This window comes from Equus przewalskii, chromosome 9, assembly GCF_037783145.1.
Source record: "Equus przewalskii isolate Varuska chromosome 9, EquPr2, whole genome shotgun sequence".
In the NCBI taxonomy this organism is placed as follows: domain Eukaryota; kingdom Metazoa; phylum Chordata; class Mammalia; order Perissodactyla; family Equidae; genus Equus; species Equus przewalskii.
Genome location: NC_091839.1, coordinates 77,649,480 through 77,668,113, shown reverse-complemented (window position 1 = coordinate 77,668,113; position 18,634 = coordinate 77,649,480). Strand labels below are relative to the sequence as shown.

At 43.7% G+C, this 18,634-nt stretch overlaps 1 protein-coding gene across 3 annotated transcripts in view; it reads right to left on the bottom strand.

The window, feature by feature from the left end:
• The window catches only part of ENPP1 (ectonucleotide pyrophosphatase/phosphodiesterase 1), a 398,848-nt gene extending 380,496 nt beyond the window's left edge, over window positions 1-18,352 (bottom strand). For all 3 annotated transcript variants that reach the window (XM_070557172.1, XM_070557171.1, XM_008538323.2), the window contains exon 1: window positions 18,085-18,352. In XM_070557172.1, coding sequence (XP_070413273.1) covers window positions 18,085-18,330 — 246 coding nt within the window. In that variant the 5' untranslated portion in view covers window positions 18,331-18,352. The remainder of the gene's footprint in view (window positions 1-18,084) is intronic.
• Between the last annotated feature and the right edge of the window lie 282 nt (window positions 18,353-18,634).

Below are 18,634 nucleotides of genomic sequence, written 5' to 3'. Positions count from 1 at the left end.
GGGGTCTCTCCTCAGACGCAGCCTTCTGCCCTAGAGCGTCCATCACATCCACAGATGGATAACGCCCACAGTGGTCACAGCAGCATCAAATAGCAACACTGCTCTGGGTCTGATGGCTTATTTAACTGTCTTCTGTCTTCAATAGGACTGTTAGTAAGCAAAATACATTTTTGTGGCCTTTCTTTTATAATGTCTGATTCACTTTAGCTTCTTAAGAAAAGTAATCTATTGAGAAAAGAGATCTTGAGGAAAGTGTCTAGTAAACTGGATTTTCATCTCCTGCTTTACAACAAAATAACAGATGGAGTAAATATTTAAAGGTTTAACATGAAATCACTAGAAGAAAACATGGACAAATGTTTTCATAATTTTAGGGTGGGAAACGTCTTTAAAAGCATGGTGCAAAATCCAGAAATTATAACAGAAGAGTTGATACATTCGAGTCTATAAAAATTAGGAATTTCTGTGAAACCAAAAAAAGAACATCTATGACAAGAAAAATTGGAATGGGAGGGAACTAGGATAAAATATTTTCAACATATGACAAAAGGTTAATGTCCATGATAGATAATGAGTGTATAAAATCGAGCAGAAAAAGATAACCCAAAGTTTAAAATACCAAAAATAATAAAACAGCTATTTAAAGAAGTAAAACATGAGACATTCAGCTTCATTAAAAAATCAGAGTCCCTTTTTAACCCAATGAAATTGACAAGTGTTAAAAAGATCGATAATTACACGTGCTGGCAAGGATGCAAGGAGAGACAGGCGCTTCCACACTGTGTTCTGGAAATATAAATTTCTCTTTAAAAGATAATTTAGACGAATCTATCTAAATTCAAAATGTACATATCCTCCACTCCTACAATTCCAAATCTATTAATTTATCTGATAGAAATTTTCACACAAGCACATAAAAATATGCATACAGAGATATGTATTTATTATAGCATCATTTGTAATAGCAAAAACATGCAAACAACCTAAATTTCTGTTAGTAAACAATTGACTAAATATAATACATTACGGTAAATCCAAACAATACAAATTTCTATCCAATTACTTTAAAATTATGTAAATCCATCACTGGCATACTTACTCTTAAAGCCTTCAGCCCCCACGTAAGAAGCAGTCTACGCTGAGGCTATCATGCTGTGAGTAAGCCCAAACCATTCCATTCACAGAGAACACATGGGGAGCTCCTGAACCTACATAAAGTGGGAGAGAGATGCCGGCCAGCATCTAGATGCTCCGTTCCCTGCTGGTGCAACTCCAGCCACCATCTGATTGCAAGAACACGACAGACCCTGAACCACACCTGCCCAGCCATGCCTTTCTCGAATTCCTGATCCATCAAAAACCATGAGGGGTTTTTGAGTCAACAGAACTGATGACCAGATGCTGAAGAGAGATGAATTTATCAAGGTGGCAGTACTAACCAATAGGGCTCCCTGACCACAAGAGAACATGCTCCTTTTTCTCCCTCTCCCAGATTTTATGCCAAAATCATTCCCAAGGTAAAAATGATCAATGAAGGAATCTAAGAGTTCAATCTGCTGGGAGCGCACAACTGGGCAGCTTCATTCTGAAGTAACCACCTAGTTCTTCTCTTCATCACTTCATTGGAGGAAGAGAAATGCCTGAAAACTACTACACGGTGATATGAAGACGTGTGTGATGTGTACTTTCCTTCCTTTGGTAAATGCACATTCAGGCACAAATGTTTACATAAATCCACTTCTAATTTTCAGATGGAGAAGTTGACTTTTGGTTATTATTAACAGTTTTAGAGCATGAAGAGTATTGGTAAACATTTAGGAAAAAAAAAATAGGACAAGATGAGCCTGAAAGTCTGAAACATCTTGCAGGACCAGAAAGTAAGGAAGTCACTCACACACACACACCCACATAATGACGGGGGCATGTCAAACGGATACAGGAGCCAACTCCCAATGGCCAAAGCTGGAACAATTTGAGGAAAACTGTAAATAATATATTATTGGGTTAAAATTCAAGGTATAAAATAAATATCAATGAGTTCATACTGATATAAGTAAATGATTGAATAAATAAATAAGTGGGGAAGAATAAACAAATCTCTAGTACAGAAGAGTTCCAAATAATTTATGTAGATACTGCACAGTCAAGGTGGAACGTAAGTCTCCACTCTGTAAGTGTGGCCAGGGCAGAGTGACTTCCTTCCAAAGAGTACGGGACGGAAACGCATAAAAAAGAGTATCTTTACAATGAAGAGACCTGACAAACACGACCTCAGCCAGGTAATTAAAGCTAACATCATTGAGGATTAAGTCATCCTAATAGCACACACTCTTGATACAATGTGTTGAGATGGCACGTTACCTCTGTGGTCTGCCTCCCCAGAGCACATAAATCCAGTCTAACAATGAGAAAAAACACCAGACAAATCAAAGCTGTGGGACATTCCACAAAATACATGACCAGGGCTCCTCAAAACGGTCAAGATCATCAAAAACAACAATGTCAGAGAAACTTAGCCAAGTGGAACCTAAAGAGAAGTGACAACTAAAAGTAATATGGCATTCCTGGATGTGGTACTGGAACAACAAACAGAAAAGGACATCAGGGAAAAACTAAGGAGATGTGAATGAAGCACAGACTTCAGTTAACAAGGCTATCTCAGTGTTGGTTCACCAGTGTGGCAAACGCACCATACCAGTGTAAGAAGTCGGTGATGGAGAAATGGTGTGGGGTGTATGGGAACTCTCTGTACTAGCTTCACAACTTTTCCATAAATCTAAAACCATTCCATAAAGAAAACGTTTATTTTTTTTTAAAAAAAGGAATAGACATGAATCTATATTATTCCACCACAAAATTTCTACTATTTAAAAATTTTGGTCTATTTTTTTAAAATTGCCTGTACACACAGACATGTGTACGTACGTAATTGAGAAATTATACAACTTTTTCAACTGAGAAATTGTTCTATATACAATTTTATTTCTTTTTGCATGTAATACTATTTTATAAGCATTTCTTATTTTACCAATAAATTTTTAAAATATATATTTTTAATTTAGGTACATCCATAGGTCGAGACATGGAAATATTTCAACAATAAATGATATTCTTAAGTGAAAAAAGCAAGTTGAACTTCCACTTCATACATTTCAGTAATCAATGGTTTTAGAAAACCGTGTGCAGACCTTGCTCTCACATCTGCTCCCTGCCGTGATGGGCGCCGGTAAGGGGCTGGCACTCCCCTTCAGGAAAGAAGGGATCGCTCCCCCAACTGCTGGGAGTGCGACCCGACAAGACCCCTCAGCTGAAGACAGCACCTGCCAGAGGTCACACCCCTTCCGGGGAAAGCTTCCTCCCTCTTGGTGACTCTAAAGGGTCACGCTAGAAGAACAGCCCAGAGAGTGGGCGAGGCCGCCATGGAGATTGCATCACAGCTCAACCTGACGCTCTCCGCCCTGCTGTTTCCTGCATCCCCTCCTCCGAGCGGCTCTCAAGAGCACACCCTGATGAAACCCCCGCGTGCTCCTCCATCTCCGAGTCTGCTTCCCGAGCACCCAAATCTGACACTGCCTTGCTCCTCAGGGGCCATCTCAGAGAAACGACCTCTGACTATCACACTGCCCCGGCTCCCTGACTCCAGGCGTCAGGCCGGGGTAAGCTAATGGGAAACACTGACGGAAGACGGGAGGGTAGGAAGAAGGGGGCAGTCAGAATCTATCTCCCCTGTTCTCCTGGCTTCAGGTAGGACCCCGGGAGTGGCTGCATCTCTCCGGGGTCCCCGCTCCTAGAGGGAAGTCCTGGCTCCCAGCTCTGGTTTCAACGCCCTTTCCTTTGGCCCTTCCTGCTCCCCAGGTGGTAGCAGCTTCCTTCTGTTCACTCTGCTCTGGGTGGCCTCACTGCCACACCATCCCACTTGGCTTTCAGCTCTTCCAACAGCTTTGTAACATGTTCCTTCTATTAAATTCTCTAGATTAAATTACCAGGTATGGCCTTTGTTTTTCTGATTGGACATTGGCCAGTATAGCAAATGATCAGACATCAGATACACAGATGTGCGCGTGCATGTGCACACACACACATACACACCCCCACACACCCATATCCCAAGGCATAATCTAAGCTAAATGGAATATAGGCAAAGAAATTTCCATTTTGAGGGTTCCCTTGTTTTTAATTATCAATCTCATGGATGGAAAAAATATTTTAATTAGATCTTGCTTCAGTTGGATTTCAAGGAAAAAAAAAAATACTGCCAAAATAATCCTGAAATCAGTTTGTTTCTTTTGAAGCTACCATCAAGAAAGATATGACTCATTAAATAAAAGTGTATTAAATAATTCTAGAAAAAAATGGCTTCAGTTCCGTTCAGCTCATGAGATGGGAAGGGGAGGGAAAGCAGTCTGTCTGCGGCACAGGACTGCCCTTTCACCCTCAGGCAGAGGACGAAACAGATGGACAGAAGGGCAAAGCATCCCGGGTGTTAGCCAAAGACATTGTTTCTCTTGCCCAGGCAGGTGTGGTACCTACGCAGGTGGGAGGTCAGAGAGGAAACAATGGGAAAGAAAGAACATTGTGCTCAGTTACGCTTATGTGATTTCTTCCTGTGTTTTTTTCTGAAATAATTTTTGGAACATAATGACTAGAGCACCTTGCATTTACTCTCAAAAAACACACTCTCTAGAAACAGACAATAAAAAGACAACTATCGAGAGGACTTTCGGTAATTGTTCCTGAGGACAAGAAATGGGATAACGGGAGATGACAAATGACATTTACTTCCTGCAACGACCCAGGGGTTACTCAATCAGTTACAGTGGTAGCTTAAAAACTGGGGATGGATACATGGTGTATAATTTAGGAGGGAACATCATTTCAGAAATGTGTCGCCTTTTAATGTGTATATTTAGGCTTAAGTCAACTTAATTACACTCATTCATTTGGATAAGGAATCTTAAAATTACCTTTGTAAGAACATTTACAATGTAATCCTTTTAAGCAATTTACTTTGTTCTAACAAATGTTTCCTGAACAAAGAACACTTGTTCTGCATACATTTTCACTATTACTGGCTGGAGGAACTATAAAAGTTAAAAAACCCTATGATCTCACAACCTTCAAGCACTATGCAATACAAGTTTTTAAGAGGATCATTTGCCCCTGTGTCTGTGCTGCCCAGTCCGGGAGGAAGCTGAGCACTTGAAAAGTAGCTGGTGTGACTGAGGAACTGAATTCCTTTTTATTTTGTTTAACTTTAATTAATGTAAATTTTAATTTAAATAGCCACACATGGAACTTAAACTCTAGTAGAAAAGAGAAAGTAGTTATGAAATGGCCAAGTCAAAAAACAGGCCTGTGCTGTTGACAACCAACGTGTTCTTTAACTTTTTCCTGCTGCTGGAGCTAAAAGGACTTTTCCAAAATGTAAATCAGATTTTGTCGCCAAGAACAAAAATAGAAATAAAAACAAGCAAACAGAAAAAGATGTCAGTGATTTCTAAATGCTCTTAAAACAAAAACCAAAATCCCCAAGATGGTCTGCAAGGCTCTGCCGGACCTGATCCCTGCCCACCTTTTCAGCCTCATCACCATCACTTACCTGTCTGCACACCAGCCAGCCTGGCCTTCTCCCATTCTGGGATGGACTGTGCTCCCTGCTACCCCAGGACCTTTGCATGTGCTGCTCCCTTCCCACAGAATTCTCTTCTGCTCACCTGTCACTTCCCCAGGGACCCCTTCTCAGATCTCTATAACTAAGCCAATGCCCCCTCACTACTCTCTCTCACAGCCCTGTGGACAGCTTCTAGGCGTCACTTAGCAAAGCTGCAACATGAGACAATCCTATGAGATTCTTTGATAAATATCTGGTCCTGCGGGGAGGGACCACGAGAAAGGGTCTAAGTCTCTCTGTCACCATTTAGCCCCAAGCCTCTTGCCCAGGACTGCACACACATTGAGAACTATAAATATTTGTTGAATAAGTTACTAACCATAACAATAAACCCTAATCTAGCATCTATTATCTCTCAGGCATTTTTACAATTTTTATAATTACAAACATGAATTCATTTAACCTTCAAATACTTATGAGGTAGGTACTATTATTATCCTCATTTTACAAATGAGGAAACGAAGGCACAGAGAAGTTAAGGGACTTGTGCAAGGACACACAGCAATTATTGGCAGCGACAGGATTCAACTGCAGTAGTGTGGCCCTTAGAACCCTTAACCACTAGCTCTGTGGCCTTTATAAGATGAAGTGGCAATTGAATGGTTCAGGACAGGGGAGACTGGCCCAAAGAGCAGCCAAGGAATGTTTCATGTGGAAGGATAAATTGAGTTGGATCCCAGGGGGGTATCTGCTGTTGGTAAGAAAAAGGGAAATGAAAAGATCGCTCCTGGGGCAGAGAGCAGAAATCCCCTATCCCAAACCTGTTGGGGAACAGAACGCCTCCGAGCGGCCTGCAGTGGGAGGTGTGTGCCCGCAGGGCAGCAGCGTCGGTGAGGGATGTGTGGGATGTGCGTCTGAGCTGACTCTCTAAGCAGGCAAAGCACCCGAAGAGCAGAAGTCGCTGAAAACTACCTGAGCCTTCGGACTCTTAACCCAAGTTCTGCATATGACAGATGCACGTCCATCTGCCACACGGCACACAGAGGCCCACCGAGGTGCGGGTCCCAGACCAGACTCAGTCACCATCCAGCAGGGTGGCTCCCTCCTCCCTCACAGCTGTGCCAATTAAATTAGGAGCTAAAGGGTTTACCATGAGCTCTGACAAAGCAAGAGCCACACAGGCGTGCGTGTCTTCCACGAGCGCTCATGCCCGGCCTGTGTGCGGGGGTGTCCTCCAAGTGCTTGGCCAACAGTGGCCAAGAAATGGCTCCCCAGCTGCATCTCAGGCCTGCAGGCTGCTAGGAATGCACGGAACTGTTCGTGCTAAGCCCGCGAGCGGGGCACTGTCACTCCAGTGATGACAAATAAGCCTGTCAAGAAGACTGAGCGTACGGGCACACATTTTTCCACGCACGTCGCGGCAGTCTCTGGGGAATTCTGAGTGGAAACATAATGAAAGACAGTCATTATATTGGGAAAACTAATAATTGAACCATAAAGAAGAGACACGAGAGATGGAGATGAGGCACGCATAACACAGAAATGTGTACCAAAAAAATAAATATATATTCTTGGGGACCGATAATGCCTGAGTTATGAGTAAAGATGCTTTCAAAGATGATCCCATGAAGTAGGGCTAGTAAAATAAAAGTCTCAAAATAAGAATTCGTGAAAGGTGCCTTAAAAAGCTGTCTGGCAGGGGCTGGCCTGGTGTTGCAGCAGTTAAGTGCGCACGTTCCACTTCTCGGCGGCCCGGGATTCGCTGATTCAGATCCCGGGTATGGACATGTCACCACTTGTTAAGCCATGCTGTGGTAGGCGTTGCACATATAAAGTAGAGGAAGATGGGCACGGATGTTAGCTCAAGGCCAGTCTTCCTCAGCAAAAAGAGGAGGATTGGCAGCAGACGTTAGCTCAGAGCTAATCTCCCTCAGTAAAAAAAAAAAAAGCTGTCTGGCAATGTTCAAATCTCACAATGGAATATAAATGAAAAAAGAAAAGAGAACCGTATATGTAGTATGATCCCATTTTTGTTAAAAAAGAAGTGATTCATGCACATAGAAAAGTCCTGAGGGAAAAGAACAAAATATGAATAGCAAAGAAGAATGCAATCTTTATTTTCTTTATACTTTTTTGGATTTTCTGAACGTCCTGCAATAGGTGGTATTTTTATAACAAGAGGAAAATATTATAAGCTCTCTATACAAAGATTTTAGATCTGGGAGAAAGCCAGCTAATCCAAACCCATCATATGATGGTTAAAGAAACAAAGTCAGAGAAGCAAAGTGACTGTTCAAAGGTCACACAGCAAATAATTCTTGTGACTCCAACTTTAGGAGTTTTTACACAACCCCCAACTCTCAAGATTTTTGCCGGAATCATCCCAGAAAAGTCAATGTTCCCTTTTTCTGTGAAAGTTTCCAAGAGACGACAAATGTATAAATACTTTTATATGTCAACATTCTTCACATTTACTTCCTGTGAGCTATCAGGAAGGTATTTAAATAAACAGTGTACAGGTAGAAGTTGTTTTGTACTTATTTCTCTGGTTAACTCAAAAAGAGATAAGCTCAACATAGTCCATTCATAATGTTCCTAAGCCACACCCTTCCCACCTGAATACACTTCATTCACCTGTTTCCTTGTCTCCAGAAGATTCTAATCTAATTGCTCCCGGGTGGCACTTTATAGGAAGCCAATGTGTTTGGCCAACGAAGTATTATGGAATAAACCCTGTGCCAAGGCCATTTAACCTGATTCAACACCACCTGAAAACGCCCTGGTGTAAGATTCCTTTGTTTTAATTTCACGTCAAGCAGACCGCCGATTGTCGAGAAGGCACTGCAGTGGAAACTTGGAACCAAAGAGTTCTATTCACGGTGTGATGCGCAGTGAAATCTACTTGACTTGCTGATGAATGGAGGCTTGAATTGGAAAGAACATGGGCATGCGATCAGATCACAGTGAAGGCAGCAGATTGGCACGGCTGGAGCAATCAAGAGCCATTCAAGAACAAGCCAGGGCAGAGCAGGAAAAGGCAACGCAAGTACAGGAAACAAATGAGAGCAAAGGTAGGCTCCTGAGAGATGGAAACGGCACCGGGAAGGGCGGGAAGAGACCGTGCACAGAGTCCCATACACCCGCCAGGAGCGACAGGCTACTTTCATCAACGCACCTCTGCGGTCCAAGGAAGGAAAGAAAGGGGCCAAATGCAACAGGCGCAGCACCATTTCAACCCAACACCAACGCAGTTGAGGTCATTAAGCAACACTTAGTAATTTTTTTCCTTTATCATAGCATCGTTTATGAAGTTAATGACAAAGAAGGGTTGATTAGAATGCCCAGCTAAAGAAATTCAGGTTGGTGTGCTTTCTGTGCCACCTCATAGCCCTGTGGAGTGCTGCTCCTCAAACTTCAATGTGCAGACAAATGCTGGGGGCATCTGTGAAAATGCAGGATCTGGTTCCCTAGGCCTGGGGTGGGGCCCAAGATTCTGCATTTTGTACAAGTTCCAAGGAGGTGACGCTGATATGCTAGTCTGCAGACCACACTTTGGGTAGCAAGGATGTAAAATGTCTTCTGAACAAGGAGAAGTAAACAATTCAGTCACACTGAAGCTTGTCAATAATAAGAAGAGTGACCACTTATTCAGGGCACACTATGTGCCACTTTGCATACATTACCTAATTTAATTCTCCTAACAACACCTAACATCATTTTATCATCTCTGTTCTATGGTTGTGGAAGCTGATATTCAAGAAACAAGTTATTTGCCGATATTCAAGCAGCTAATAACAGTACCAGGATTAAACCCAATTCTGTCTGACTTCACAACCATCTGTCTAGGGGCCGGCCTGATGGCACAGCAGTTAAGTTTGCATGTTCCGCTTTGGCGGCCCGGGGTTTGCCAGTTTGGATCCCAGGTGCGGACATGGCACCGCTTGGCAAGCCATGCTGTGGTAGGCATACCACATATAAAGTAGAGGAAGATGGGCATGGATGTTGACTCAGGGCCAGTCTTCCTCAGCAAAAGAGGAGGATTGGCAGCATATGTTAGCTCAGGGCTAATCTTCCTCAAAAAGAAAAAAACCATCTGTCTATAAACTATAGCAACGGCATTAAGAGAATTATTAGTTTTGTGATCTTGGAAAGTTCTCCAAATTTCTGAGCATGATTTTTTCATCTCTAAAATGGAGATAATGGCAGAGCTGTGATTTGGACCAAAAGAGGTAGCAGATGTGGAAGTATTTTGAAATCTATAAACGACTTTACATAAATAAAGATACAATTGTAACTAGCTGATTCTTTTTACATGTCTTAATCTCCTTTTCTCCTCTCCCCAGTTCTTAAAATAGTATTGAATGTACACCTTTCCTTAAAGTAGATATTCTTAAAACTTTTGATCTCAGAATCCCTTTATACTCTTGAAAATGACTGAGGACCCTAAGAACCCTTTTCAGATAACTGTGGACACTTCTTTAAAACCACACCAAAATTCTACAATTGATCATTTCTTAAAGGCAAAATGCAAGATGAAACTTGAAACAATATAGATGATCTTTTCATCCTGTTACATTAAAATACATTAGTCTATCTTGCACTTTGAATGGCACTTACACCCATGCATAATTCCGTAAATCATCCATTGGAAAAGATTAGTTCACGGAGCTACACGGTTCTTCCAAATTATAACACGTCATTATAACCATATGAAAAAAATCACATTCCTACTATCTCCATCGATTTCATCAGAAAAGTCTTTAATGACTGGGGAGCTGTCAAGCTTACAATGGCAGATATAAAAATTCTAATTTTTGCCTAAAAGATCAGATTTTATCATAGGCAACAAGTAACTTGTTTTCCTTGAAGTGACAAGCTAACATTATTCATTTTTGAGAAATGTGTGCCAATGCCCAATTCTGAATAACCAGTTTGTCAGGTGTTCTTCGTTCCATGAAAGAAAGCAGCTGGTTCAGCTCACAACTCCAACAGCAGTACGAGTGCTTTTCCTCCAGAAAACAACGGTACTTCAGTATGCAACAGATGTGTATGTATATGTATGACATGTATGCGTTATATGTACATGTATGTAACGCCTATGTATAACGTGTACATATATACATGTGTGTATATATGTATAATACATATATTGCATATGCTATGTGCATACTTCCAATTTGGTCACACAGAATATTAAAAAGGCAGATAATTTAGGTTGAGATTTAATGAAATCCACTTCATCAAGGACATTTTTACTGCTTCATCTAGTACATTCTTTCAAGTGAAACTGACTTCTTTTGTTTTAATTGCAAGTACATGACTACTTGTGCAATTGAAGCCACTGCCTTGATTCATGCTAAGGTGCCAGGAGTTTTACCCAGCAATGCTTTAACACCATCAGTGTGAACGCCAACACAAGGAAAAGGGCAAATACCATTGTACTATTGACGTTAAAATAGTTTGGATTTCAAGGTCCCCCTGAAAGACTCTGAGGGACCTCCCAGGGATCCAGAGACCACGCTTTGAGAACTGCTGTCTGAAATATTTTGGCTGAAACGTTGTCCTACCTGTGTTGCCTTTTGCTTACAAAAATATTTATCCAGAATCACATAAAGTTACTGTGGAGAAATGAGATTCTATTTGGAAAAATCTCATAATGACAGTTGTATGTGTTTTGCTGCCCAACAGCATCCTAAGAAACTACTTGAGTTCCTTCTCAGTTCCTCTCTCCATGAGAGACCACAGGGTCCACATGCAAGCTAATGACAAAAAGTTCTTCAGGCGAAAGAAGTCAGCTTTAGGAATGAGCTACTTTCTCAGGAATATTTCCCAAAAACCAAGACAGAATGATCTTGAAGGGTTTCAACCACACCTGTGATAGAATGTTTGCCCCCTAAATCTGTGTAAAGTCCTAGGATATGGTGAGAAAATGACCCATCCACAACTGAGATATGCCTGCAAAAATTCACTCCCTCCAAAATGATTTTCTATCACGACTCTCTATTTTCCTATTCCAGGACATTTAAAGATGTATTAAGAAGGAAACATATTAAGAAGAAGGTCACTTTCCCCAAAATATATCTACGCTGGAAGTTCCTAACACCGTGCTTATTGATTTCACACTGATAAAGGCCAAAGAATGGGATGCCATTAGCCATGAGTCCAAATAAAAATCTATAGTTAAAAGTCCTGCCGGGGGGCTGGCCCAGTGGCATAGTGGTTAAGTTCACACACTCCTCTTTGGCGGCCCGGGGGCTCACAGGTTCGAAACCTGGACAGAGGACCTAGTGCAGCTCATCAGGCCACACTGTGGCAGTGTCCCACATAAAACAGAGGAAGATGTGCAACAGATGTTAGCTCAGGGACAATTTTCCTCAAACAAAAAGAGGAAGATTGGCAAGACATGTTAGCTCAGGGCCACTCTCCCTCACCAAAAGAAAAAAAAAAAGTCCTGTCAGTTACACAGTCTTCTACTTACAAATGGTGTGACTTTTGCCTATAAATCTAACTCACTATTTCTAGAAGTGGAGTAAATGAACCTACTAAATCTGAGTAACTTGAGGTGCTTGTCTAAAAACTACAGATTCTCTGCTTCCATTCCTATCTTAGTCTGCTCAAGTGCTATAACAAAATGCCACAGACAGGGTGGCGGAAACAATAGAAATGTACTTCTCACAGCTCTGGAGGCTGGGAAGTCCAAGATTAAGGTGCTGGCCAGTTTGCTTTCTGGTGAAGGTCTCTTCCTAGCTGGCAGGTGGCCTTTGCTCCATATGTGGAAGGGGAGGGGGAGGGGAAAGGAGGGGAGAAGAAGGGGTCGCATCCTCTCTCTTCCTCTTCTTACAAGGCCACTAATCCCATCATGAGTGCCCCACCCTCATGACATCATCTAAATCTAACTGGCTCCCAAAGGCCCCATCTCCAAATACCATGGCACTGGGAGCTGCGGCTTCAACATGAACTGGGAAGGGACACAAACATGCAGTCCATAACAATTTCAAATCTTCTAAATCACAACCTCTGGGATGGGAGCCCAGGAATCTGTCTTCAACAGCTCCCAGGTGGCTCCTATGTACATTTAAGAAACCCGATTGCCACCCCATGTGCCTCAGTTTCCTCATCTGTAAAGAAGGATTGACTGTCACCAGATTTTCCTGTTTCAGAGTTGCTGCTGTTTGAGGATCAGTTAAGAATAGACGGGAAAATGCTTTCTAAAATGCCAAGTGCAATGTGAAGAACAATCATCCAAACTTTACCACCTATATTTCCAGCAAATCTTATCCTAGAAACTAAAGTGAAGGAGGATAAAATGAAAAATATTTTAGATGTTATCTTAATTCTTGTAATTGAACCTCAGATAACTAAAATACTCAGGAAATCGCGAGTTCTAGTTAATATTTAGTTGAACATTCCGGTCACTCTTTCGAAAAGCCCTTTTAAATATATGATGACACTTTCTTGGCGAATATATAACTTGGATCTTATTTAATGTCAAAGGGTTTTCATTTGGGGTCAGCATCTGAACATCCGTTCCTGCTGCAGAGGACTTAGGCCAGCAGAGTAACCCACGTTCTGCCCTGACCTCATGTGCTAAAAGGTTTCTTGTTTATTGCTCGTTGTCTGGGACACATTTCATGGTTGACAGAGGCGTGTTTATTTTAACCAGGGCATATCTCTAACCACAAGTTGTATTTCAAACGTTTATTTATTCCTAAGTTGTTTGAAACTTGAAATGCCTCTTCCTCTACTGAAAAAAAAAAGTTATAAACCACAATTAAGCTTTCTGGCTTGTCCAAAAAGCCAATAACATAGATGAAATACATTTATTTTGCCTTAAAAGTCACACAAATATTTTGCAATGGAATTTATCAAACTCAAAAACAAAACTAAATCTAAAATTATTTTTGTTTACTTTTAATACTGAAATCTGAGACAAAAAAGAGTTAGCTGGAGGAAGATGAGAAGCTGAGAGATAAAAATTTCTGTAAATATTCTAATAAGGTTAATGGTCCCAGTTCTTTATGATACAGAACACAAAGGTTTCAACATGGCCACTAAGGATTCTCTCCAGAGTCAAGACTAGGATACGATGGGGGAGGAGATGGCAAACCTGAGTGTCCAGAGTGAACTGAAAGAGTGGAAGAGAAGGGAAAAAGAGAAAGGTGTTGAAAGGGTGGCTGCGTATCCAGGAGAGAGAGACCGCATGGAGTGGACATAGCACAGATGTAAGAGGTGAGCGAGAGAAAGACCAGAACATGACTCAAAGCAGAGACAGCAAGTAATAGAAAGCAAGGCTGGAGAAAACGGTTCCCTACCAGAGCCACAGAGAGTGAATTTGGGGTGTGACAGCGAAGGCACCTAAAAGGAGAGGCCCTGGTATAGTGAGGGAGACTGTCGTTGGTACCAGCAGGATGGCCTCACTTGTACCTGCCAGATGGTCACACACAGGTTGTTTGTACCTGAGGGAGCGCCCAGTGGCTAGACCCTGATTCTGAATCCACGTTGTCATGGAGGCCTCTGTGGCCCCTCAGGTACACGGCCCTTAGTTGGGAACTTGTGTTTATAGGTCACTCACCGCCTCTGCCGTCTCCCTCTGCGCTAACACAATCATAGCCCAGTGGATCTCATCCCTGAATTTACACCCAAGCGTCATCTCTATTACTGCATCTGTATTTAGATTCCAGACCTTCAACTGGACATATGGGTCTGTGGCTGTGTATTCAGTCTGCCCATCTTGCCCTTTTCCAAGTCAAAATGTCACCCGGGCTAAGTAAAAACGCAGTGCATTCATTCATTCAACCAAGAGTGACACTGACCATCAGGCACTGTCTCAGGTCCAGCAGTAAACACAACAGTCTGTTGGGTTCCTAGAAATCTTTGGAGCACTTCATTAGAACACGTGACACAAATAGCATGAGGGGCAAACTGGAGACTTCTCTGGCCTCTAAGACGCTCTGGTCATTTTGAAGTAAAATGCTAAACTGTGGCTGGATGGACATTAAATTTTACAAACCAAAGAGCAATGTCAATTCCAAGTCAAATCAAGAGCAGAGAACTACCCTGAACATTCTCCAGGTTGCATTCTAGAGGTAAGATAACGTGTTGCAAGAGGAAGGGGAGAGAAGCTAACAACAGAATTAATCATTTTCATACCCAAATTTCTGATAAACAAGGCCAACTTCTGCCACTCACAAAAAACATTTTCACTGAAAAGTGAAAGGAATCTTCACTCGCCACCACCCACACAGGGCCCCTGACACATACACAGGTACAGGCATCCATAGGCACAGAAGGTCACACACGCAAAATACTGCTGTAGAAGGGCTCACGGGAGAAGGGAAAAATGCATCACAATGTGGTTGAAAATTACCTGTTCTTTTAAACGACGCCAGGGAACAAGACGGGCGTTTCAAAGAAATCTTCAAGTCCAGCCTCAGTGGAGGCTGACACTTGACAAATAAAAATGGCAAGTAATAGGATATATTGGAGTATATGAGGAAGCCATTTGGTGTAAACCTTGTCTTTCCAAAAGGGCCTGACCATGGCCATTGAGCATGCACTGTATATCTGCTTTAGATATTCTCTATGGCAAGAACAAAGCCCCTTGAGATACAGGTGCAACTTCCCTCCCCCTCCCAACACTGGCACTCCCTTAAGGATTAAGCATCTTTCCTTAGGCTAGGAACTCATTGCTGCACTCAGCTGTGACCACCCAGCTCGAGACAAGAGACTTGCTTCCTTGCCAAGATAGCAGACCCACTACCTGCTGTGTCCATCAAGCACTGTGCCAACAAAGCAATCTTGTCACTACTGTGGGGGGGACATTTCAATCCTTTGTGAAACATCTTGTTTGGGGGTATATAACCACTCTGTACATCTCACTTCTTCGCTGCCCTTTCTTCCTTCAGGAAGAAAGGCCCCGGGCCATGGTCCTCAGATTTTAGCTCAGAATAAACTCTCCCAAATTTTATGGATTATTTTCGTCGACACACTTCAGTTCAAAACTTAGCTCAGAACCAAGGAAAGGCATCAATATTTACCATGTCCCCTGAACCATGTGGAGAATAACACCTGGATTTGCCCTCTGGGTGTTTCCCACGGTCAGGCTCAGTGCCCAGGCACGAGCATTTCCAGGACCCAAAATCCCAGAGCAGAACACGCTGGTCTTCCCCTGGGATCAAACACCACACTGCGGAGGGGCAAATGCGGGCAGGATCTTCCCTCTGCCTCCACTCTCACATCCCTACATCGTCCAGGTTTACCTGAAATATGTTCAGAAAAATGCAGCAGTCACACTGCCCCTGATCATCTGTCTGCAAGGCAACTGCTGGATTTACCCCACTGGATAAAGCCTGTGTGGCTAAGGACCACCTCAGCAGTTGGCCTCTACTAAGCCCCACCCCAGACACAGTCAATCCATTTCTTCAGCTTTTGAAAAGCATGCTGATGTTTAACGTGAAAAAGGAATCCCATCATTGCAGCTCCTTTCTAGAAGACACATCCCTGAGCGCTCTGATGCCAACGCAAGCTCCTCTTGGAGACTTTTCCCCATGTAAGTGGGTCATTTGGGGAAGGTCTGGGGGGAGGAAGGGTATTAAAGCAGGGAAGGGAAAGAAGAGGGGATAAGAGGTTTCACTTTCAGTTCAATCATTAATGAAGAGGTTCAAAAAGACAGCAATGAGTTTTGGTGTACATTAATGTCCTACAGTATTTCATCAAAAGACATGAGGTAACTATTCGGTCTGGCAAGAAATAAACCAGAATGAAGATCTAAAAAGAAAACAAAACGATGTGAGTTAAGAATGCTTTCCAATTCAATCCGTGTTACAGCAGAAGACCCCACCTAATGGGACAGAAGGTATCCACAACTGTCCTACTAGAGGAAGCAAGTCCTAAGACACTTCTGTCTCAAACAGCCAGAGGTGCAGCAGCAGAGCGTAACAATGCTGTCAGACCAGCAGACTGCAGGTCAAAGACGGAAATGCACGTTCCAAAAGGGAGACTTGTGTGGATACCTACTGTAACGGAACGATTTAAAAGCTGAATTTAGCAACTGGAAATTTAGCAACCTTTCAGGACTATAGGCATTTAGAAATGATTCCACATTGGAGTGACATGCAGATTCAAGGTACAATTACTGACTATCTTGTAGTGTGCTAAACATGAAAGTACTGATACTAAATAAGCTAAGGTCTCGTATTAACAAAAACAAAAAAGGTGACAACAGACAAAACTAGGTTCTCATCAATATCACACGTTCAAATTCAAACAGTGATATATGATGCAAAAATGTATCTTGAGGTGCACACATTGCGTGATTTGGGGCACTCACTCTTTGAGCCTTAGGCTTATTAAGTACTAAGTGAACGACACTCTCTCTTCAGGAATGTTGGTTCCTCAAAGCAGTGTAACCTCTCCACGATACCCAAAATATAGTGAAAGTGTAAATGCTTCCCAAAGGAAAAAAGATTTCAAAAATAAGAAAAGATATTCTGTCCATAGCATTGTCCAATCATTATACGTAAGTAACAATGTATTTTAGGGTAAACCATGCCTAGAAATCTACTTCCATAAATACAATAAAAATGACTGCATCTCCTTGAAGTTTTCAATTTACTTCCCCACAGACGTTGTTCCATTTGATCCTCACTACGGTTCTCCGCGATGCGCAATGGAGTTGATGTTTTAACATCATTTTAACACAGAAGAAATTGAGGTTTGGGGAGAATTAAGGCTTCAGCAATTTATAACGGGCATGAAACCAAGAACCCAGGCTTCTGACTCTCAGTCCAGCACTTCCGACCACAGATCCAGAATACAAAACAACTTCCACATTTCATAAAGTTGACTGCGGATCCTGTATCTATGATGATAAAATAGCAGAGGAATATTGGGGACTTTTATTAGCAACAAAAACCGTGTGGCCTATAGTTAAAAGAGCAGACGAAGAGTCATAAACGTTTCTTCACATTCACATAACATGCACATTGACGGAGTTTCTGAACAGCTACAAGGAAATTCCTAAATAGAGCCAAAGGAAGAGATATTTTCTAAAGGTCCTGATAAAACTTCAGGAGCTCCGCTAAATCCTACAAGCAGAATCAGTTCCCGCAAGGAAAGTCATCAGTACTGCACCCAGTTTCCCAAACGGGGTCGGGGGGGTACCCAGTTACTCCTTTCTTAGACCAACTTTCGGGCAGGTCGTTTTCCCCTCGGAAAATCTCGTACTGTCTGGGGAGAAGGGGGTGTTTCTGAAGACCACACTGGCCCGCAGCTCGCGCCCGCCGCAGGCCCTCGGGAGCATCCGCGCGCAGGTGAGCGGGAACGCCCCCCAGGCACAGGCAGGAGGCGGGGGACGCGCGCGGACGGCGGTGCAGAGGGGCGCGGAGAGGGGCCTCCCTCCAGCCCCGGGCCCACCGCGCTTGGGGCGCACCAGCCGGGCGCCCTCCCGCCCCCGGGCCGGGCCGCCGACCTACCAGCGAGAGCACTTTGTAGGTGTTGGGGTCCTTGGCCGCGCCGGCGCGCGCCGCCTTCTCCAGCGGCTCCTCCCCCACGTCCATGGGGGCCAGCAGGGACGCGGCCGCCTGCGGGTCCCCGGGCGCCGGGGACGCGTGGCCGCGGCTCGGGTCGCGGCCGTTCCCCGCCGGGTCCTCCCGGGAGCCGCGCCCTCCCTCACAGCCGCCACCGTGGCTCCCGCCCCCCGCGCAGCCGTCGCGCTCCATCGAGACCCGGCTCGGCCCGCCGCCCCGCCGCGCCTTTAATAGGCCCAGTCGCCCGCCCCGCCCCGCCCGGCCCGGCCCCGCCCGCCGGACCCCTGGCCCCGCGCCCGCGCCCCGACCTCCGAGGGAGGGGAAAGCAACCCGACGCCCCGGATTATTTGGCTTCCTGTCTGATTTCGGGCTCCCAGCGTGTCGGTTATTTCGGGTCCTTTGCGTGGGCCCGTCTTGACCTTCCCCCCAGCCGCCCCTGCTCGCGCCCTGGGCACCGTCCGCGCACTTGCAGGAATCGCCCTGCGTGGCCTGGCGG